General features: G+C 41.5%; 1 protein-coding gene across 1 annotated transcript in view; it reads left to right on the top strand.

The window, feature by feature from the left end:
• Nucleotides 1-24,644, top strand: part of vipr1a (vasoactive intestinal peptide receptor 1a) — a gene marked incomplete at its 3' end in the record, with an annotated part of 96,051 nt that overhangs the window by 50,078 nt on the left and 21,329 nt on the right. Inside the window, exons 4-7 of the mRNA XM_084139636.1 lie at nt 7,836-7,948; nt 8,857-8,954; nt 17,791-17,920; nt 24,064-24,217. Coding sequence (XP_083995762.1) covers nt 7,836-7,948; nt 8,857-8,954; nt 17,791-17,920; nt 24,064-24,217 — 495 coding nt within the window. The remainder of the gene's footprint in view (nt 1-7,835; nt 7,949-8,856; nt 8,955-17,790; nt 17,921-24,063; nt 24,218-24,644) is intronic.

Below are 24,644 nucleotides of genomic sequence, written 5' to 3'. Positions count from 1 at the left end.
TTCATGATTCTACACACAATACCCCATAATGACAAAGCAAAACCAGGTTTTTAGAAATGTGTGCAAATTTATTAAAAATTAAAAACGGAAATATTGCATTTACATAAGTATTCAGAACCTTTAATCAGTATTTTGTTGAAGCACCTTTGGCAGCGATTACAACCTTGAGTCTTCTTGGGTATGACGCTACAAGTTTGCCGCACCTGTATTTGGGGAGTTTCTCCCATTCTTCTCTGCAGATCCTCTCAATCTCGGTCAGGTTGGATGGGGAGCGTCGCTGCATTTTCAGGTCTCTCCAGAAATGTTAGATCGGGTTCAAGTCTGGGCTCTGGCTGGGCCTCTCAAGGACATTCAGAGACTTGTCCCGAAGCCACTCCTGCGTTGTCTTGGCTGTGTGCTTAGGGTCGTTGTCCTGTTGGAAGGTAACCTTTCGCCCCCATCAAGGATCTCTCTGTACTTTGCTCCGTTCATCTTTCCCTCGATCCTGACTAGTCTCCCAGTCCCTGCCACTGAAAAACATCCCTACAGCATGATGCTGCCACCACCATGCTTCACCGTAGGGATGGTGCCAGGTTTCCTCCAGACGTGACGCTTGGCATTCAGGCCAAAGAGTCCAATCTTGGTTTCATCAGACCAGAGAATCTTGTTTCTCATGGTCTGAGTCCTTTAGGTGCCTTTTGGCAAACTCCAAGCGGGCTGTCATGTGCCTTTTACTGAGGAGTGGCTTCCGTCTGGCCACTCTACTATAAAGGCCTGATTGGTGGAGTGCTGCAGAGATGGTTGTCCTTCTGGAAGATTCTCCCATCTCCACAGAGGAACTCTGGAGCTCTGTCAGAGTGACCATCGGGTGCTTGGTCACCTCCCTGACCAAGGCCCTTCTCCCCCGATTGCTCAGTTTGGCCGGGTGGCCAGCTCTAGGAAGAGTCTTGGTGGTTACAAACTTCTTCCATTTAAAAATGATGGAGGCCACTGTGTTCTTGGGGATCTTCAATGCTGCAGAATTTTTTGGTACCCTTCCCCAATCCTGTCTCGGAGCTCTACGGACAATTCCTTCGACCTCATGGCTTGGTTTTTGCTGACATGTACTGTCAACTTTGGGACCTTATATAGACAGGTGTGTGCCTTTCCAAATCATGTCCAATCAATTTAATTTACCACAGGTGGACTCCAGTCAAGTTGTAGAAACATCTCAAGGATGATTAATGGAAACAGAACCTGAGCACCTGAGCTCAATTTCGAGTCTCATAGCAAAGGGTCTGAATACTTATGTAAATAAAGTTTTTCTGTTTTTATTTGTAAAAAACTTGCACCAAAAATTTAAAACCTGTTTTTGCTTTGTCATTATGGGGCATTGTGTGTAGATTCATGAGAAAAAAATAATATCTAATCAATTTTAGAATAAGGCTGTAGCGTAACAAAATGTGGAAAAAGTCAAGGGGTCTAAATACTTTCCGAATGCACTGTATAGGTCTGCCTATAATTTGGTGAGACCAAAGCCCGGCATGAAGACAATGTATCTAAAGCCTTTGATTCTTTAAAAAACTCCAAACAATGTCACAAGTGTGAAAACCCCATTCACCATTGCAACAGAACGCTATATCTTCTGATTACACATTCAACCTCAGAAGCCATTCAGGCATTACGAAACCTGGCACCGGAGAGCTTCAGGGACAAAGTCATACATTTGGTTTGTTGGATTGGAAGGGTGGAGCTCAGCCACGCCCCAACCTTTACAGAAACACGCTAGGTCTACAGCAAACAAACACACACACAGACGCATGCACGACTGAATGCACACTTGCACACACAAACGCACCACAGATAAACTATCTATCACACCATCTATCTCCCTAAACGTCACGTGTCTGTCCGACTCCCTAACTGTGAGGAACGCTTTCAGTGTGTTGACATTGACAATGACATGTTCTCAAACTCTACTTAAACTCTAATTACAGGGAGTAGATACATGGTCTCAAACTCTACCTACACTCTACACTCTTAGAAAAATGGGTTATGTTTTGGTTTCAGGCAGAACCTTTTTGGTTCCAGGTAGAACCCTTTTGGTTTCCATGTAGAACCCTCTGTAGAAAGGGTTCTACAGGGAGCCCAAAATGGTTATACCTGGAACCAAAAAGGTTCTACCTGAAACCAAAAAGGCTTCTTCAAAGGGTTCTCCTATGGGGACAGCTGAAGAACCCTTTAAGGTTCCAGATAGCATCTTTTTTTCTAAGAGTGTAATTACATGGTCTCAAACTCTACTGAAACTGTAATTACAGGAGAGTAGATACATGGTTTCAAACTCTACTGAAACTGTAATTACAGGAGAGTACATACATGGTTTCAAACTCTACTGAAACTGTAATTACAGGAGAGTAGATACATGGTATCAAACTCTACTGAAACTGTAATTACAGGAGAGTAGATACGTGGTCTGAAATGTCAATTAGCCCTTTACACTTGTACCCATATACGGGTTGAAAATGGTAGATTTGGGCACTGATAAGCGCCTAAATTGGAACGCAGTAGCTGTACAGTAACATGCTGCAACTGATGTCAGACCTCTGGCTCTGCGCTTCACAGCACTATGTGGGTTTTGACTGACAGCCGTTCTGAATTTGAGCACCACACGCGACAAGAAGTTGCCCCCATCCCTCCCGCTGATTGGGCAACTTTTGCAAATGTCTGTTGTCTGAATGAGGGAAATGCTGTAAATAAAGAGGACTCGATTTATTTTGAAAGATGAGACGTTGAGGATTATAATAAACACTGTCTTGATATTATACAAGCAAGCCAAACACCCGTGAGTCCAAATGCGCACTTCACATTTCCATATCATAAAACTCATGTCATATAGAGTGTCAACATTTATGATCACTATGTTTGATGTAGGCCAACAGTTACATGATGACATGGCGTCTTACCCTGGGATGTTTTGAACAGAGCCTTTGTTTGTCTATTGTCAAGAAACTTTGCAGCGGAACACCCACCTGAATGCACTCATGACTCCTTTCTATAAACACCAGAATTGGTGGTCTCAAACTCTACTGAAACTATAATTACAGGAGAGTAGATACATGGTCTCAAACTCTACTGAAACTGTAATTACAGGAGAGTAGATACATGGTCTCAAACTCTACTGAAACTATAATTACAGGAGAGTAGTGTCAGTGGGTGCTGTAGGTGGGTGTGGTGCAGGAATCAGGCGCAGGACGCAGAAACTTAGTCCAAAAGACTTTAGTGAACACTCACTCATAACACGAGCCAAAAAGCCCGGAGGCGAGAAAATACGCACACAGGCGTAAAACAAAATGCGCACTAACATGTGCGAGAACCCTCCCTAACAGAGGAGGAAAACAACGAAGCACAGACAACCAACAGTAGCGCACAAACACGACAGCAAGTACAATCACACACAACACCTGACAAACACAACGAGAACTTATAGGACACTAATGAGCGCTAAACGAAAACAGGTGTACAACATCAAGACAAAACCAAACGAACATCGAAACATACAACGGTGGCAGCTAGTACTCCGGAGACGACGACCGCCGAAGCCTGCCCGAGCAAGGAAGAGAGGCAGCCTCGGCCGAAACCGTGACAAGTAGATACATGGTCTCAAACTCTACTGAAACTGTAATTACAGGAGAGTAGATACATGGTCTCAAATTCTACTGAAACTGTAATTACAGGAGAGTAGATACATGGTCTCAAACTACTGAAACTGTAATTACAGGAGAGTAGATACATGGTCTCAAACTACTGAAACTGTAATTACAGGAGAGTAGATACATGGTTTCAAACTCTACTGAAACTGTAATTACAGGAGAGTAGATACATGGTCTCAAACTCTACTGAAACTGTAATTACAGGAGAGTAGATACACATAGTCTCAAACTCTACTGAAACTGTAATTACAGGAGAGTAGATACATGGTTTCAAACTCTACTGAAACTGTAATTACAGGAGAGTAGATACATGGTCTCAAACTCTACTGAAACTGCAATTACAGGAGAGTAGATACACATAGTCTCAAACTCTACTGAAACTGCAATTACAGGAGAGTAGATACATGGTCTCAAACTACTGAAACTGTAATTACAGGAGAGTAGATACATGGTCTCAAACTACTGAAACTGTAATTACAGGAGAGTAGATACATGGTTTCAAACTCTACTGAAACTGTACAGGACAGTAGATACTAAGTAAGGTTCAGGTGCTGTGGACGTCACCTCTCCCTGTATCACTTTGACATTGACTGGTTTTCTAATTAATTACAGGAGAGTAGCTACTGACGTTCGGGTGCTGTGGACGACATTCTCCCACCATGTGTCTCTCTCTCTCTCTCTCTCTCTCTCTCTCTCTCTCTCTCTCTCTCTCTCTTTCTCTCCATATCAGTCTGTCTCTCCTCAGGATGTCCTCATGCATAATCTTCTTCACAGTAAGAGCTCACTGGCCCAGCCGTGTATGTGCCGTATTGAGAGAAGAGCCCTAATCTAAAATCAGGCCTCAGAGACAACACCGTGCAGGGATGATTAACTTGTTTGAGGCACTCCCGTCGTCATGCATGACATCCAAAATCCATGGCTCTCTTGTTTGGAGGCCTGATGAAAGCATTCTTCAGGCAATCCCTCAGACACAGAGGATCCAACGGCGGCACGGACTAAAACACTGGCTTATCTCATTCTCTCTCACTTTCTGCCCCCCCCCCCCCCATCTCTCTCTTCATTTCTCTCTCTCTCTCACTTTCTGCTGCCCCCCCCCCCTCTCTCTTCATTTCTCATTCTCTCTCACTTTCTGCCCCGACCCCCCCCCCTCTCTCTCTCTCTTCATTTCTCTCTCTCTCTCGTTCTTTCTGTGTCTCCCTCTCTCTCTCTTCCCTCTCTCTGTCCCTCTGCCAATAGTGTGCAAAGCTGTTATCAAGGCAATGGGGTGGCTACTTTGAAGAACCTCAAATATATAATATATTTTGATTTGTTTAACACTTTTCTGGTTACTACATGATTCCATATGTGTTATTTCATAGTTTTGATGTCTTCACTATTATTCTACAATGTAGAAAATATTAAAAATAAAGACAAACCCTGGAATGAGTAGGTGTGTCCAAACTTTTGACTGGTACTGTATATGAATCAATCCATCAGTTATACTACTGCTTTGTTCTGTTTTGATCAGTTGATATTAACCAATGTGGTTTTGATATGTGAATAACCACTAGAAAATAACGACTTTCTAGACAGCATAGTTTCTTTGCTTTGTGGACATCCTTGTGATGATATCCAACGACTTCCCTGTGTGTCCCCATAGACCGTACTGTAGACCTTTTCCCTGTGTGTCCCCATAGACTGTATACTGTAGAGTTGAAAAGGCTCACTACTAGACGATGGTCTCTTGGTCTCCGAGGAATGGTCCTGGGTAATTAAGAAACAGATGTTTAGGGCACCAGGTAGCCTAACCGAAAGGTTGCTGGTTCGAATACCCGAGCCGACAAGGTGAGAAATCTGTCGATGTGCCCTTGAGCAAGGCACTTAACCCTAATTTACACCAGGGGTGCCATACTACTATGGCTGACCCTGTAAAACAACAAGTTTCACTGCACCTATCTGGTGGATGTGACAATAGAGCTTTTATTTTATTTTTATTTTTATACACACACATACAGACACACACACACACACACACACACAGGACCTGTAAGCCTCAGTGCAACACAGGGACCATCATATCCCCTACAGACAGTAAAGACTTCCATTTGCTTAAGTGGAGTGTGTTCCAATGAGACTCTCTGTACTCTCTGTGTAAAATAATTGGATCTGAATAAAGGAAGGAAAAGTTCTGCCTCACATATCTAAAAACAAGAAGAAACACTAGTGCATCACCAAGAGTGTTTCTTGTCTCTGTGCTCCTTGGAGCACACTGTTGTGTTGATCAGTGGAGTGGGAAGGCAGAAGAGATTTCACAACACTTGGTTTGATTCCTTTGAAGATTGCATAATGATACAGAAAAAAGGCTATAAAAACATTTAGAAAACACGTGTCAAGAGTTGGGCTCTGTTGAACTATCGTAATTTAACTTAATTGAGCTGAACACATGAAAACGTATTGTTTTGGATGTAAATTGCAGTGTAAGTTCACACCTATACCCTCTGTTACCTACACTGTAAAAAAAAAAGGTAATTGTCACAGTAAATTACTGTATAATCAACAGTAACATACTGTATGAACTGAATACAGTAAATTACTGTAAATTACATTGCATTGTGGGGGGGGGGGGGAAATCAATGGCCAGGAAATATTTGATGTATTTAGGACATTACCATAAAGAAAAATGCTACATAAAACGCACAGTAGTAGTTCACTTACTGTATTTCTGAGCAACAAAATCTAAGCTCATCCTCTGAAGCAAGAGAGAGAACTTTTATTTTGCAAATTGTTATTATACATATTATATTTTAGTCTTTGTTAATTGGTACCTGTTTTGTTATTTTATATGCATTGCTTTGTTTGTGGGCGTGCTGTTGTATAATTAAATAAAAACAGTTAACTGTAAAACAACTGTAATCATTCTCATAGTTCCCTACATGCTGTAATGCAGGTAGATTGTTTTACAATTGTTTTTAATATCTGTGTTTTATCTGTGTTTTTGATTGTGTAGCATAAGATGAATCAATCAAAGATAAATAACATACCTAGGTAGGGTTGCAAAATTCTGGTAACTTTCCCCAAAAATTCTCAGGTTTTCACAAAATCCTCTGGAAAATTGGGAAATTTTGGTAAAGTTGACGGAAGTTTGCAGCCCTTAATGTCATCGGCGCCCGGGGAAACAGTGGGTTAACTACCTTGTCAGCTCGGGGATTTGGGACAATACTCAAACATTTTTGAGAAAGATAATTAGAAAAATGCTATTTTATTGAGTACATTTATTTATTGGTTTCTTTTCATTTTGATAAGAGATTAAAATGTAATGAATTTAAGGTTATTTGTTGATGGAAAAATCGAAATGTACAGATTTTAAGGTTGTGTCATTAGATTTGGGGTGGGGTGGGGTCCCGAGAAATTCTGGTGGAATATAATTTTAATGACAACATATTCGCTTAGGATCTCACTTGGTGAGGGCCACTGGACTTAACAAGGATGAATGCAACAACTATGTTTCTGTCACTAACAACTACGGTCATGGGTGGTAACTCTACAATTAATTTGAAAGGCAAGGCACTGGGAAATATGCAAATAAGGCTTTACAGTAAGAGTATGTTACTGTAAAATGGCTACAGTAGCATTATTGGTACTGTAACTCAATTACAGTAACAGTATTGAATACCATAAAATATGGTACGTAACATACTGTTCCTTTTTTACAGTAACCTACAGGGAACTGGCTGCCAGTAAGTTACTGTAAAATCAACAGGATTTATTTTTACAGTGTAGGTAACCTGTTACAACTGTCCTCTCTGTCGTCTAAGTAACCTGTTCCACCTGTCCCCCCCTGTCGTCTAGGTAACCTATTACACCTGTCCCCTCTGTCGTCTAGGTAACCTGTTACACCTGTCCTCTCTGTCGTCTAGGTAACCTGTTCCACCTGTCCCCCCCTGTCGTCTAGGTAACCTGTTACACCTGTCCTCTCTGTCGTCTAGGTAACGTGTTACACCTGTCCTCTCTATCGTCTAGGTAACCTGTTACACCTGTCCTCTCTGTCGTCTAGGTAACCTGTCACACCTGTCCTCTGTCATCTAGGTAACCTGTCACACCTGTCCTCTATGTTGTCTAGGTAACCTGTCACACCTGTCCTCTATGTTGTCTAGGTAACCTGTCACACCTGTCCTCTATGTTGTCTAGGTAACCTGTCAAAGACCTGCAACAGTGACGGCTGGTCTGAGTTTAGCCCTGCTTCTTATGCACTGAATTGTGGGTACAACGCCAACGCCACCATAGGTGATGATGATGACATGGTATGTCTTTTTACAGATCCATCAGTACATTACTAATCATTATTGACCAACGCTTATAAATCAGTGACCTTTGTAGTTGTGTAACGGTGATATAGCAAGACAATGGCTTTTACTTTACGATAAAGACGTGTTAGGTCCCCGAGCCAATGCCCAGGCTTCAGCTCAGAGGGCTAAAATGGTCTGGTGGTGCACAGACGACCTGGATTCAAACCGAGTTGGGCATATAGAGTGCTATACCAAAAAACATCCATGTTACTCCCTGGAGTAAAGGAGCATGTATGAAGGCTACATTTGAAATGGCACTCAATTCCCACTACAGTAGGGAGTAGGGGGCCTTTATTAGGGCCTTGTGTTTTGTACAATCATGTGACGTAACTAGATTTTATCCTGTATTTTAAGCCTTATCCAGAAATGTAAAAAAAATAAAGTCATTGTCAGAGGAGGGTGCTCAACCATTATAGATTTGCCCATGTGTTAAATCTAGAATGTTTATTGCTAGATAAAAAAAAATGTTACGTATACATTACATTTACATTACATTTACGTCATTTAGCAGACGCTCTTATCCAGAGCGACTTACAAATTAATTATATACATGCATTGATTCTTGAAGAATATAACATGCAAATGCCTCATGAGCTTAGTTCAACTGTCCTTCCCCATCAGAACTCAAAATATAAACTTGTTTTAAAACATGGTTAAAACTATAATTTTGTATATTCATGGATGGTCAGTTTTTGAATTTGAGAGTGGTTACATTTCTCCAGGCCCATCTTTCAGCTTTTTTTTTTTACCAAAACAGAGGCGGGGTGTCTCTTTGTTATTGTTTTAATTAAGGATTTTAGCTTTAAACGTGAGGTGTGTGCAGTAACTTGTTTAATGTGTCTACTTATGTGTGTTTCTCTCAGAGGCAGTTCTACTGGGCAGTGAAAGTAGGCTACACCATCGGACACAGCATCTCTCTCATCTCCCTCGCCATCGCTATCGTCATACTCTGCACCTTTAGGTAGGATTCTTTACTGTGCTTACATCACCAGCTGCTAGCTAGCTTATCTAGAACAGCGTGGGAGTGTTTACGTATGGAACAGCATAGACTTCAGTTTCTCTGCATATTATAGGCACAGTGGTTTACGATTCAAGACTGATGTTTTTATTTTAAACCTGTAGTATTTTTTTCTAGTATTGCCTATGAATGTGTTATCAATACCTTTTGTAGGATTCTTCCTATAAGTAATATGACTGTATTATAACTATATTATTTACTGTATTATACCACAGCATTGGTGAATACTCGTTTCTGATAGGCTAGAAGGGCATTCTAGAGTGGACATTAAAACCAGATAACGGGACAGTTGGAAAAGATATCGGGACACCTTGCAATCATGACGCAATAAGCGTCTACACATGCAGACCGTACTTGCTACAAAGTTACAGAAAGCTAAACCAACAACCACACAAACCCGAAATTGTATTCATTGTAAATGCAGGTCCAACGAGGAAAAACATAGCTAGCTAGCTAGCTAGCATTGATTTGTTTTTGCAGAGACATATCTTTTAGAGCATCTGATGAGCTAACGTGTTGAGAGATGAATATTAATTTCTCTGGTCCCTACTGTTGCAGTCATGACGCAAGTTGCTCTATGCTGTCAAATCCTCCCACCTGTTTCTAATTTGACCTGCTGTTTTCAGCAACTGATATTTTTGAATTTGGTTGTCATATTGGCAGGTTTGCGAGCAACAAACTATTTAACTAGCTTCTAGCCTTGTGTTTTGATATGCAATGCGATCTCCTCACAATGAACCAGTGTTTGTATTTTGTATTTATTATGGATCCCCATTAGTTCCTGCCAAGGCAGCAGCTACTCTTCCTGGGGTTTATTATGGATCCCCATTAGTTCCTGCCAAGGCAGCAGCTACTCTTCCTGGGGTCCTGCAAAATTAAGGCAGTTATACCCTTTTAAAAACATTACAATACATTCATAACAGATTTCACAACATATTAAGTGTGTGCCTTCAGGCCCCTACTCTACTACCACATATCTATAACACAAAATCCATGTGTACGTGTGTGTATAGTGCATATGTTATAGTGTGTGTGTGTATGCATGTGTCTGTGCCTATGTTTGTGTTGCTTCACAGTCCCCGCTGTTCCAAAAGGTGTATTTTTATCAGTTTTTTTAAATCAAATTTTACTGCCTACATGAGTTACTTGATGTGGAATAGAGTTCCATGTAGTCATGGCTCTATGTAGTACTGTGCACCTCCCATAGTCTGTTCAGGACTTTCGGAATGTGAAGAGACCTCTGGTGGCATGTCTTGTGGGGTATGCATGGGTGTCCGAGCTGTGTGCCAGTAATTCAAACAGACAGCTCGGTGCATTCAACATGTCAATACCTCTCATAAATACAAGTAGTTATTAATGTTAGCTCTCTGTGTACATCTAAGGACCACCCAAACTAATCGAACTAACGACTGGGTCACTTCCATAAATATCGAACTAATCGAACTAACAACTGGGTCACTTCCATAAATATCGAACTAACGACTGGGTCGCGTCCATAAATATTGAACTAATCAAACTAACGTCTGGGTCACAACCATAAATATCAAACTAATCAAACTAACGACTGGGTCACTTCCATAAATAATGAACTAATCAAACTAACGACTGGGTCGCGTCCATAAATATCGAACTAATCAAACTAACGTCTTGGTCACTTCCATAAATAATGAACTAATCAAACTAACGACTGGGTCGCGTCCATAAATATTGAACTAATCAAACTAACGACTGGGTCACTTCCATAAATATCGAACTAACGACTGGGTCGCGTCCATAAATATCGAACTAACGACTGGGTCGCGTCCATAAATATTGAACTAATGACCTTCAACGTCTGGGTCACAACCATAAATATCGAACTAATCAAACTAACGACTGGGTCACTTCCATAAATATCGAACTAATCGAACCTACGTCTTGGTCACGTCCATAAATAATGAACTAATCAAACTAACGACTGGGTCACATCCATAAATATTGAACTAACGACTGGGTCACTTCCATAAATATCGAACTAACGACTGGGTCGCGTCCATAAATATTGAACTAATGACCTTCAACGTCTGGGTCACAACCATAAATATTGAACTAATCAAACTAACGACTGGGTCACTTCCATAAATATTGAACTAATCGAACTAACGTCTGGGTCACTTCGATAAATATTGAACAAATCGAACTAACGACTGGGTCACTTCCATAAATATCGAACTAATCGAACTAACAACTGTGTCACATCTATAAATATCGAATTAATCGAACTAACGACTGGGTCACATATATAAATATCTAACTAATCGAACTAACGTCTTGGTCACTTCCATAAATATCGAACTAATCGAACTAACGACTGGGTCACATCCATAATTATTGAACTAATCGAACTAACGTCTGGCTCACTTCAATAAATATCGAACTAATCGAACTAACGACTGGGTCACTTCCATAAATATTGAACTAATCGAAATAACGTCTTGGTCACTTCCATAAATATTGAACTAATAGAACTAACGACTGGGTCACATCGATAAATATCGAACTAATCAAACTAATCAAACTAACGACTGGGTCACTTCCATAAATATCGAACTAATCGAAATAACATCTGGGTCACTTCCATAAATATTGAACTAATCGAACTAACGACTGGGTCACATCAATAAATATCGAACTAATCAAACTAACGTCTGGGTCACTTCCATAAATATCGAACTAATCGAACTAACGTCTTGGTCACTTCCATAAATATCGAACTAATCAAACTAACGACTGGATCACATCCATAAATATCGAACTAACGTCTGGGTCACTTCCATAAATATCGAACTAATCGAACTAACGTCTTGGTCACTTCCATAAATATCGAACTAATCGAACTAACAACTGGGTCCTGTCTCTAGCAACCAAAAGATGAGAAAGCATGAGTTTCCTTATATAAATGAAAATATCAACGAACAAATGTTATTTCTACCTGCAACTGTCTGCTTAGTATTGTTTTCTTTGGCAACTGTAATATAAGTGGTATGAACGCCTCCGTTCTGTACATTACCTTGGAAAAATGAACTCCGTTGCGTCGTCCATTATGTCTAAGGTAATGTACAGAACGGAGGCGTTTTTTTCCTTACTTATGTCGCGTTATCCAGAAGAATCTCTTACAGCTCATTCATCAAGCTTTGAGACAATAACCCCTGCACCGCCTACATAGGCAGCATTGCACAGTATCTCCTTTTGGTCAGTTTGATAATGATTTTATGGTGTCCTCTACACCCAATTTAACACTAAGACACCCGGGTAGAACAGGTTTTTCTAAATGCCATAATCTGGCGTTGCACCATCTCTCAAACTCACTGAAGTGGTTAACAGAAGGACATATCCTGTCATAAACTTTACTACTCAAAGGGATCGTGTGGTACACACATAAAGACACTCACACGCACACACACACTGAGAGGAAAGGTGAGAGGAGGGGTGAGAGGAGGGGTGAGAGGAGGGGTGAGGAAGGGGGAGAGGAAGGGTGAGAGGAGGGGTGAGGAGGGGGGAGAGGAAGGGTGAGAGGAGGGGTGAGGGGAAGGGTGAGGGGACGGGTGAGGGGAAGGGTGAGAGGACGGGTGAGGGGAAGGGTGAGGGGACGGGTGAGGGGAAGGGTGAGAGAACGGGTGAGAGGAGGGGTGGGAGGAGGGGTGAGGAGGGGGGAGGAAGACGGAGGAGGACAGCGCTCTGATCATTAATTCAATGTTAAGTTGCCTGGCATCCCAGTGTGCCTTTTAAAGCATCACACACTTCATTTAACAGTATGTACAGTTGAAGTCGGAAGTTTACATACACTTAGGTTGGAGTCATTAAAACTCGTTTTTTCAACCACTCCACAAATTTCTTGTTAACAAACTATAGTTTTGGCAAGTCGGTTAGGACATCTACTTTGTGCATGGCACAAGTAATTTTTCCAACAATTGTTTACATACAGATTATTTCACTTATAATTCACTGTATCACAATTCCAGTGGGTCAGAAGATGACTGTGCCTTTTAAACAGCTTGGAAAATTCCAGAAAATGATGTCATGGCTTTAGAAGCTTCTGATAGGCTAATTGACATAATTTGAGTCAATTGAAGGTGTACCTGTGGATGTATTTCAAGGCCTACCTTCAAACTCAGTGCCTCTTTGCTTGACATCATGGGAAAATCAAAGGAAATCTGCCAAGACCTCAGAAAAAAAATGGTAGACCTCCACAAGTCTGGTTCATCCTTGGAAGCAATTTCCAAACGCCTGAAGGTACCACGTTCATCTGTACAAACAATAGTAAACTTCCGACTTCAACTGTAGGTACTCTACCGTTCAAAAGTTTGGGGTCACTTTCGAAGGAAAAGCAATTTCTTTGTCCATTAAAATAACTTAAAATTGATCAGAAATACAGTGTAGACATTGTTAATGTGGTAAATGGTTATTGTAGCTGGAAACGGCTGATTTTTAATGGAACATCTACATAGGCATACAGAGGCCCATTATCAGCAACCATCAGTCCTGTGTTCCAATAGCACATTGTGTTTGCTAATCAAAGTTTAAAAGGCTAATTGATCATTAGAAAACCCTTTTGCAATTATGTTAGCACAGTTGAAAACTGTTGTGCTGATTAAAGAAGCAATACAACTGGCCTTCTTGAGACTAGTTGAGTATCTGGAGCATCAGCAATTGTGGGTTCGATTACAGGCTCAAAATGGCCAGAAACAAATAACTTTCTTCTGAAACGTGTCAGTCTATTCTTGTTCTGAGAAATGAAGGCTATTCCATGCGAGAAATTGCCAAGAAACTGAAGCTCTCGTACAACGCTGTGTACTACTCCCTTCACAGAACAGCGCAAACTGTCTCTAACCAGAATAGAAAGAGGAGTGGGAGGCCCCGGTGCACAACTGAGCAAGAGGACAAATACATTAGAGTGTCTAGTTTGAGAAACAGACGCCTCACAGGTCCTCAACTGGCAGCTTCATTAAATAGTACCCGCAAAACACCAGTCTCAACGTCAACAGTGAAGAGGCGACTCCGGGATGCTGACCTTCTAGGCAGAGTTGCAAAGAAAAAGCCATATCTCAGACTGGCCAATAAAAATAAAAGATTAAGATGGGCAAAAGAACACAGACACTGGACAGAGGAAGATTGGAAAAAAGTGTTATGGACAGACGAATCGAAGTTTGAGGTGTTCGGATCACAAAGAGGAACGTTTGTGAGACGCAGACCAAATGAAAAGATGCTGGAGGAGTGCTTGATGCCATCTGTCAAGCATGGTGGTGGCAATGTGATGGTCTGGGGGTGCTTTGGTGGTGGTAAAGTGGGAGATTTGTACAGGGTAAAAGGGATCTTGAAGAAGGAAGGCTATCACTCCATTTTGCAACGTCATGCCATACCCTGTGGACGCCGCTTGATTGGAGCCAATTTCCTCCTACAACAGGACAATGACCCAAAGCACAGCTCCAAACTATGTAATAACTATTTAGGGAAGAAGCAGTCAGCTGGTATTCTGTCGATAATGGAGTGGCCAGCACAGTCACCGGATCTCAACCCTATTGAGCTGTTGTGGGAGCAGCTTGACCGTAAGAAGTGCCCATCAAGCCAATCCAACTTGTGGGAGGTGCTTCAGGAAGCATGGGGTGAAATCTCTTCAGATTACCTCAACAAATTCACAACTAGAATGCCAAAGGTCTGCAAGGCTGTAATTGCTGCAAATGGAGGATTCTTTGACGAAAGCAAAGTTTGAAGGACACAATCATTATTTTTAGCCTCGTCAATGACTACATTTCCTATGCATTTTGCCTTATTTCCTATTCAAACTCATTTCATGTATGTTTTCATGGAAAACAAGGACATTTCTAAGTGACCCCAAACTTTTGAACGTTAGTGTGTGTGTGTGTGTGTGTGTGTGTGTGGTTGTGTGTTTTATTTTATTTTATTTTTATTTCACCTTTATTTAACCAGGTAAGCCAGTTGAGAACAAGTTCTCATTTACAACTGCGACCTGGCCAAGATAAAGCAAAGCAGTGCGATAAAAACAACAACACAGAGTTACATATGGGGTAAACAAAACATAAAGTCAAAAATACAACAGAAAATCTATATACAGTGTGTGCGAATGTAGTAAGTTATGGAGGTAAGGCAATAAATAGGCCATAGTGCAAAATAGTTACAATTTCGTATTAACACTGGAATGATAGATGTGCAAAAGATGATGTGCAAATAGAGATACTGGGGTGCAAATTATCAAAATAAATAACAATATGGGGATGAGGTAGTTGGGTGGGCTAATTACAGAATGGCTGTGTACAGGTGCAGTGATCGGTAAGCTGCTCTGACAACTGACGCTTAAAGTTAGTGAGGGAGGTAAGAGTCTCCAGCTTCAGAGATTTTTGCAGTTCGTTCCAGTCATTGGCAGCAGAGAACTGGAAGGAATGGCGGCCAAAGGAGGTGTTGGCTTTGGGGATGACCAGTGAGATATACCTGCTGGAGCGCATATTACGGGTGGGTGTTGCTATGGTGACCAGTGAGCTAAGATAAGACGGGGATTTGCCTAGCAGTGATTTATAGATGACCTGGAGCCAGTGGGTTTGGTGACGAATATGTAGTGAGGGCCAGCCAACAAGAGCGTACAGGTCACAATGGTGGGTAGTATATGGGGCTTTGGTGACAAAACGGATGGTACTGTGATAGACTACATCCAATTTGCTGAGTAGAGTGTTGGAGGCTATTTTGTAAATGACATCGCCGAAGTCAAGGATCAGTAGGATAGTCAGTTTTACGAGGGCATGTTTGGCAGCATGAGTGAAGGAGGCTTTGTTGCGAAATAGGATCTCCTTTTGATTGGAGATGCTTAATGTGTGTGTGTGTGTGTGTGTGTGTGTGTGTGTGTGTGTGTGTGTGTGTGTGTGTGTGTGTCTTGGTAAACAGTGAGTGATGTGTTTACTCCAAGGGATCTTACGATGCGATGGCAGAGGCCCCTAACTAACTTATTTCTTGCCTGAGCAACAGTTTGGAGGGTCAGAGCATCACAGGTGTACAGAACACAGTGTTGTTTATGTACAGTACACTCTGTGACACAACACTCTGACACCAGGGGAACACAGCAACACCCTGACAACAGGGGAACACAGCAACACTCTGACAACAGGGGAACACAGCAACACTCTGACAACAGGGGAACACAGCAACACCTTGACAACAGGGGAACACAGCAACACTGACAACAGGGGAACACAGCAACACCTTGACAAGAGGGGAACACAGCAACACTGACAACAGGGGAACACAGCAACACCCTGACAACAGGGGAACACAGCAACACTCTGACAACAGGGGAACACAACAACACTCTGACAACAGGGGAACATAACAACACTCTGACAACAGGGGAACACAACAACACCCTGACAACAGGGGAACACAACAACACTCTGACAACAGGGGAACACAGCAACACCTTGACAACAGGGGAACACAGCAACACTCTGACAACAGGGGAACACAACAACACTCTGACAACAGGGGAACGCAACAACACCCTGACAACAGGGGAACACAACAACACTCTGACAACAGGGGAACACAGCAACACCTTGACAACAGGGGAACACTGCAAAACCCTGACAACAGGGGAACACTGCAACACCTTGACAACAGGGGAACACAGCAACACCTTGACAACAGGGGAACACAGCAACACTCTGACAACAGGGGAACACAGCAACACTCTGACAACAGGGGAACGCAGCAACACCTTGACAACAGGGGAACGCAACAACACCTTGACAACAGGGGAACACAGCAACACTCTGACAACAGGGGAACGCAGCAACACCTTGACAACAGGGGAACGCAACCTGTCTGTCATCACACTATTACACCCACTATGCTTTGATCATTTAAACCCCAATCTGATCATCACTTCTGTTATAGGGTTTTATAGTTTCAACCCCAATCTGATCATCACTTCTGTTATAGGGTTTTATAGTTTTAACCCCAATCTGATCATCACTTCTGTTATAGGGTTTTATAGTTTCAACCCTAATCTGATCATCACTTCTGTTTATAGGGTTTTATAGTTTTAACCCCAATCTGATCATCACTTCTGTTATAGGGTTTTATAGTTTCAACCCCAATCTGATCATCACTTCTGTTTATAGGGTTTTATAGTTTTAACCCCAATCTGATCATCACTTCTGTTATAGGGTTTTATAGTTTCAACCCTAATCTGATCATCACTTCTGTTTATAGGGTTTTATAGTTTTAACCCCAATCTGATCATCACTTCTGTTATAGGGTTTTATAGTTTTAACCCCAATCTGATCATCACTTCTGTTTATAGGGTTTTATAGTTTTAACCATAATCCGCAATACAATATTTACCATCATGAATAATAAAGTTTGGGAAATGTTAGTTACAGTGGTAGTATTGTAGGGGAGAAACAGGACAACGTATTATCAAATGTACAGTATTATAAAGTGGTTTTGGGAAATGTTACTCAGAGGTACTATTCCATTCATATAATACCTATAACACAAAGAAAGGAGGAGAAACATGATGGACATTCTGCATTATCAAATAATGTCTGAATACCTTAGTTCGGGAAATGTTTAGTCACACTGGGGGTGGTACAATAGTTGTCTAACGTCTGTCAAAATGTAGTCCTCTAACAAATTTTAAAGGAAATAAAATAGGATAATATTATCAAATGGTGCATGAATATGATAAAAACGGCTATAAACTGAAATGTATATTTGTAACGTTGTTCTACAGGAAGTTGCACTGCACCAGAAACTACATCCACATGAACCTGTTTGTGGCGTTCATACTGAAAGCCATGGCTGTGTTCATCAAAGATGTGGTTTTATACGAGGTCGCGGAATCTGACTGCCAATCTGAAACTGTAAGTCCATGTTGTTTTGTTGTGCCACTGGTTACCATGGAGACCTGGGTCAAATCTGTACAACTCAAATACTTGAAAGTAGTCTACATACACTGAGTGTACAACACATTAAGAACACCGTCCTAATATTGAGTTGCACTCCCCTTTACCCTCAGAACAGCCTCAATTCTTCGGGGCATGGACTCTACAAGGTGTCGAAAGCGTTCCACAGGGATGCTGGCCCCATGTTGACTCCAATGCTTCCCACAGTTGTTTCAGTTGGCTGGATGTCCTTTGGGTGGTGGACCATTCTTGATACACACGGGAAACTGTTGAGCGTGAAAAACCCGGTGCATCTGGCACCTACTACCATACCTCATTCAAAGGCACTTAAATCTTTTGTCCTGCCCATTCACCCTCTTAATGACTCACATACACAATCCATGTCTGTTGTCTCAAGGCTTTAACATCCTTCTTTAACATGTCTCCTCCCCTTCATCTACACTGAAGTGGATTTAACAGGTGACATCAATAAAGGATCATATCTTTCACCTGGATTCACCTGGTCAGTCTATGTCATGGAAAGAGCAGGTGTTCCTAATGTTTTGTACCATCAGTGTATATTTGACCCAGCTCTGTAGTGTTTCATGTATTCTGCACCTTTTGACATTGTCAATAGATGCTGTCTTCACAATGTTGCTGTGCATTTACAAGGGGTTCAACAACACGGTAGCTGCAGAATGCCTCACCTTGATTAGAGGGAGGGGGTATAATGTAAACACTGTATTGTTTGTTGGATACTTTCCTTTATTATTGATTTCCTTCCTCATGCAACAATATGTTAACATGCCTGTCTTAGAGGCCCCAGTCAACTGTCACAACTCTCTCTCTCTCTCTCTCTCTCTCTCTCTCTCTCTCTCTCTCTCTCTCTCTCTCTCTCTCTCTCTCTCTCTCTCTCTCTCTCACTCTCTCACTCCCTCTCTCTCTCTCTCTCTCTCTTCGCTCTCTCTCGCTCTCTCTCGCTCTCTCTCGCTCTCTCTCGCTCTCTCGCTCTCTCTCGCTCTCTCGCTCTCTCTCTCTTTCCCTCTCTCTCTCTATCGCTCATTTGATTCATTACTCAAACAGAGTGCTGTTGCCTTGTGTTCCTTCCTGGGTAAAGTTTTGACCTGAGCGTTGCTTTCCAGGGCTCTTTTATAGCAAACAGGGTGTAACAGTGTTTGTCGACTCATTGGAGAGTTTTCCCTAATGAAGTCATGCAACAGGATGTTAGGGAGAGTTCCTGTTTGCTAAACACTCAGAAGTGACTATTGGTGAGGTGAGCTGCCTGGCTGAGAGACAGAGGAGGGCTGGCGTTTGGCTATGAATCACATTGAAAGTTTTCCAAGTGCAGTCAGTAAACTCTGCAACAGCTGCAAATCCAGAAGAACTAATTAACTCACCGTTAAACCTTAGCCATGCTATTGGTGTCTTATGTTGGATGAAGAGGGACTGGAACCACATACACTACCGTTCAAAAGTTTGGGGTCACTTAGAAATGTTCTTGTTTTTCAAAAGAAAATAGCCCTACTGCCAGTCAAGACCTTGCAGATCTGAGAGGATTGTATAAAGTGGAATCAATAACGTGACATTTACATCCATTCTGAGAGCAAGCCTGTTATTATAAATTCTGCTTATATCCCTCGGAATCCCAGAAGGCCTAGAGTTGCTAGGAAGTAGAGTGTAGGCGGGGCTAGGGGGTCGATTTAGTTCATTCAGAATATACACTACCGTTCAAAGGTTTGGGGTCACTTAGAAATGTCCTTGTTTTCGAAAGAAAAGCAACTTTTTTGTCCATTAAAATAACATCAAATTGATCAGAAATACAGTGTAGAAATTGTTAATGTTGTAAATGGCTTTTGCAGTTGGAAACGACTGATTTTTTATGGAATATCTACATAGGCGTACAGAGGCCCATTATCAGCAACCATCAGTCCTGTGTTCCAATGGCACGTTGTGTTTGCTAATCAAAGTTTATCATTTTAAAAGGGTAATTGATCATTAGAAAACCCTTTTGCAATTATGTTAGCACAGCTGAAAAATAATAATAATAAAAAAATGTTGTGCTGATTAAAGAAGCAATAAAACTGGCCTTCTTGAGACTAGTTGAGTATCTGGAGCATCAGCAATTGTGGGTTCGATTACAGGCTCAAAATGGCCAGAAACAAATAACTTTCTTCTGAAACGCGTCAGTCTATTCTTGTTCTGAGAAATGAAGGCTATTCCATGCGAGAAATTGCCAAGAAACTGAAGATCTCGTACAACGCTGTGTACTACTCCCTTCACAGAACAGCGCAAACTGTCTCTAACCAGAATAGAAAGAGGAGTGGGAGGCCCCGGTGCACAACTGAGCAAGAGGACAAATAAATTAGAGTGTCTAGTTTGAGAAACAGATGCCTCACAGGTCCTCAACTGGCAGCTTCATTAAATAGTACCCGCAAAACACCAGTCTCAACGTCAACAGTGAAGAGGCGACTCCGGGATGCTGACCTTCTAGGCAGAGTTGCAAAGAAAAAGCCATATCTCAGACTGGCCCATAAAAATAAAAGATTAAGATGGCCAGTCTGAGATATGGCTTTTTCTTTGCAACTCTACCTAGAAAAAGCCATATCTCAGACTGGCCAATAAAAATAAAAGATTAAGATGGCCAGTCTGAGATATGGCTTTTTCTTTGCAACTCTGCCTAGAAGGTCAGCATTTTTGAGCCTGTAATCAAACCCACAATTGCTGATGCTCCAGATACTCAACTAGTCTCAAGAAGGCCAGTTTTATTGCTTCTTTAATCAGCACAAAAATGTTCAGCTGTGCTAACATAATTGCAAAAGGGTTTTCTAATGATCAATTAGCCTTTTAAAATGATAAACTTGGATTAGCAAACACAACGTGCCATTGGAACACAGGACTGATGGTTGCTGACAATGGGCCTCTGTGCGCCTATGTAAATATTCCATTAAAAATCAGCCGTTTCCAGCTACAATAGCCATTTACAACATTAACAATTTTCTACACTGTATTTCTGATCAATTTGATGTTATTTTAATGGACAAAAAAGTTGCTTTTCTTTCGAAAAACATGGACATTTCTAAGTGACCCCAAACCTTTGAACGGTAGTGTATATTCTGAATGAACTAAATCGACCCCCTAGCCCCGCCTACACTCTACTTCCTAGCAACTCTAGGCCTTCTGGGATTCCGAGGGATATAAGCAGAATGTATAATAACAGGCTTGCTCTCAGAATGGGTGTAAATGTCACGTTATTGATTTCACTTTATACAATCCTCTCAGATCTGCAAGGTCTCGGCTGGCAGCAGGGCCAGGTTTTGTTACGCAGCAATGGTATACATCTCATACCTACAGTGCCTTCACAAAGTGTTCACACCCCTTGACTTTTTCCCGCATATTGTTGTGTTACAGCTTGAATTTCAAAATTTGATTAAATTAAGATGTTTTGTCACTGGCCTACACACAATACCCCATAATGCCAAAGTGGAATTATGTTTTTAGACATTTTTTTACAGATTAATTCAAAATGAAAAGCTGAAATGTCTTGAGTCAATAAGTGTTCAACGCCTTTGTTATGACAAGCCTAAATAAGTTCAGGAGTAAACATTTGCTTAGTCACATAATAAAGTTGCATGGACTCATTCTGTTGCGCAATAATAGTGTTTAACATGATTTTTGAATGACTAACTCGTCTCTGTACCCCACACATACAATTATATGTAAGGTCCCTCAGTCGAACAGTGAATTTCAAACACAGAGACCAGGGATGTTTTCCAATGCCTCGCAAAGAAGGGCACCTGTTGGTAGATGGGTAAAAAAAACAGACATTGAATATCCCTTTGAGCATGGTAAAGTTATTAATTACACTTTGGATGGTGTATCAATACACCCAGTCACTACAAAGAAACAGGCATCCTTCCTAACTGAGATGCCGGAGAGGAAGGAAACTGCTCAGGGATTTCACCATGAGGCCAATAGTGACTGTTTACAGAGTTTAATGGCTGTGATAGGAGAAAACTGAGGATGGATCAACAACATTGTAGTTACTCCACAATACTAACCTAATTTACAGAGTGAAAAGAAGGAAGCATGTACAGAATCAAAATATTCCACAATATTTTCAGGGTTGTGAATTTTTATGTAAATTAGATATTTATGTATGTCGTTTTCAATACATTTGCAGAAATTTCTAAAAACATGTTTTCGCTTTGTCGTTATGGGATATTGTGTGTAGATGGGTGTGGAAAAAAACACACAATTTAATCCATTTCGAATTCAGGCTTTAATACAACAAAATGTGGAATAAGTCAAGGGGTATGAATACTTTCTGAAGGCACTGTACATACCATGGATCTATGTTTATTAGCTTTAAGTGTGACGGATGGTTTGATGTCCAACGGCTGGCTATGTTTTTAACGACAGTCTGAGCAGAGTTGTCTCCTCCAGTGGAATGCTGCTCCATGATATATACTGTACATTAACAAGGGGGGTAAACACAGCTGGCAACCCTTAGAGCCAGCGGGGACAGGTACCCTCACAGAAGACATGTTTGAAGACAGACCTTTAGGGCGACAGTTGTAGAAGAACCTTACAGGAGAGGAGACGTGTAGTGTTGACGCTATACAAGAATCACATATTTCATAACCACTGTCTAATGCAGTGTTTCTCAATCCTGGTTCCCGGGGACCCAACGAGGTGCACATTTTGTGTTATTGTCCTAGCACTCACACACCTGATTCAAATCAAAGGCTTGACGAGTTGAATCAAGTGTGTGTGAATACAAAAAAACGTGCACCCCTTTGGCTCCTCAGGACCAGGATTGAGAAACACTGATCTAATCTAACATGTAGACAGCACTTAGAAACAGCTTGCCCAGGACTCCCCAGGACCAGGATTGAGAAACACTGATCTAATCTAACATGTAGACAGCACTTAGAAACAGCTTGCCCAGGACTCTTAGGGGATACATTTTATATATAGAGAGGGACCTTCAGGAACAGCTTATAGAGAAGACATGTAAACTCTTTAGAACTTACTCTGGGATAGCTCATAACCACTATCTAATCTAACATTACAGTGGTGGTTTTGTAGAACGACAGTTAGTTTGAGATGTATATTTGTTTGATTACCTAGGGATTGAATGTTTATAAACAGACTGAGAAAATGTGGCGTCATATGTATGGTAAAAAGAGAGTGCTACCAAGGTTTTCTCCTCAATCATCTGACTAACTTGCATGGAGTATCACGTTATTCAGAACCCACGCTGTTCTCGGTGCAGGTCTGCCACTTTTGACTAGATAGGTAGGTTTTGCAGAAGTGACTTTTCGTAGCAGGTTAGGAGAACTTACGCAAGATAATTAGGTTAAGGTTAGAAAAAGGGTTAGCTAAAATCCAAAAAACTATCCCCAACATGACTCAAACCAGGGGAGAGAATGACTGACCCCTCTCAATGAAGCCACGGAAGTTCATGGCCGACCGCGGTACTGCAGGCATTGTTAGCAGAAAACAGGATCCCCCATTATAGTTAATGGAAAAATGGCAATCCTCATGGTACCAATAATTGCTTCTAATTCACCAGATCAATGTTCTGGAACCAATTATTTTAAAATCACACACAGATGAAGTAATAAGGGTAATTTAGTTGCTAATGGCAGCCTGCAGTACCTCGGTCGGCCTTCAACGTGAGTTACTCAGTGAGAGGGGGCAGCACTGAGCTAGCCTGCAACGTCACTTCCTGGAGTAGCTCAAACTGTGCATGTTATGTCTCCATGAGACGCCATCTTTAACCGACTTCATTTGGCTTCAATGTGATATTGAGTCTTCACATAGGAATGAAATGGTGTCACGTAAAAAAAACAAAAAAACAACGTGACCAATGGCTTTTGTCCATTCATAGGCCTGGCCTGAGAACCCCCAACGTTTCCACTAATGCGAGTCTGCCACTTCCATGTTCATACTGTGCTCTCTCTCTCTCTCTCTCTCTCTCTCTCTCTCTCTCTCTCTCTCTCTCTCTCTCTCTCTCTCTCTCTCTCTCTCTCTCTCTCTCTCTCTCTCTCTCTCTCTCTCTCTCTCTCTCTCTCTCTCTCTCTCTCTCTCTCTCTCTCTCTCTCTCTCTCTCTGTGTAGGTGGGATGTAAGGCAGGGGTTGTCTTCTTCCAGTACGGCATCATGACCAGCTACTTCTGGCTACTGGTCGAAGGCCTCTACCTGCACACCATATTGGCTGTCTCCTTCTTCTCCGAGAGGAAGTACTTCTGGTGGTACATTCTGATTGGCTGGGGTAGGTGTCACGGTGACATATCTCCAACTGTGTCTTCAATCCCAATTAGGATTATATGCAATGTGTGGCTGTGAATTTTGATTTGATTTTTGATTATTATATTCAGGCGTTTTTTTTTTAAGGAGACGCCATATGTCAATGATTTTGCTTCTACTTGCATAAGCCTAGCGCGATTTTGATACGCTGATTATACGTTAGATTAACATTACTTCTAGAGTAACTACCACTTCCAGACGCTTGTGTTGTTGTATACCTAAGACATCCAGTCCTACTCGTCCAAACCTGATCACTGATAGCCAAATGGCAGTGTGACCATGTATTTACAGAATTTCAAGAAGATTTTAAGTAAAGGCCATTTCTGGATAAAAACACTCCAGAGATGATCAACTGGAGATCCTTGTTTTTAAGTATTTACTTACAGAGCAGT

This window comes from Coregonus lavaretus (assembly GCF_964263955.1).
Source record: "Coregonus lavaretus genome assembly, chromosome: 23".
In the NCBI taxonomy this organism is placed as follows: domain Eukaryota; kingdom Metazoa; phylum Chordata; class Actinopteri; order Salmoniformes; family Salmonidae; genus Coregonus; species Coregonus lavaretus.
Note: the sequence above shows the minus strand (reverse complement) of the source record. Positions and strands in the feature narration are given on the sequence as shown.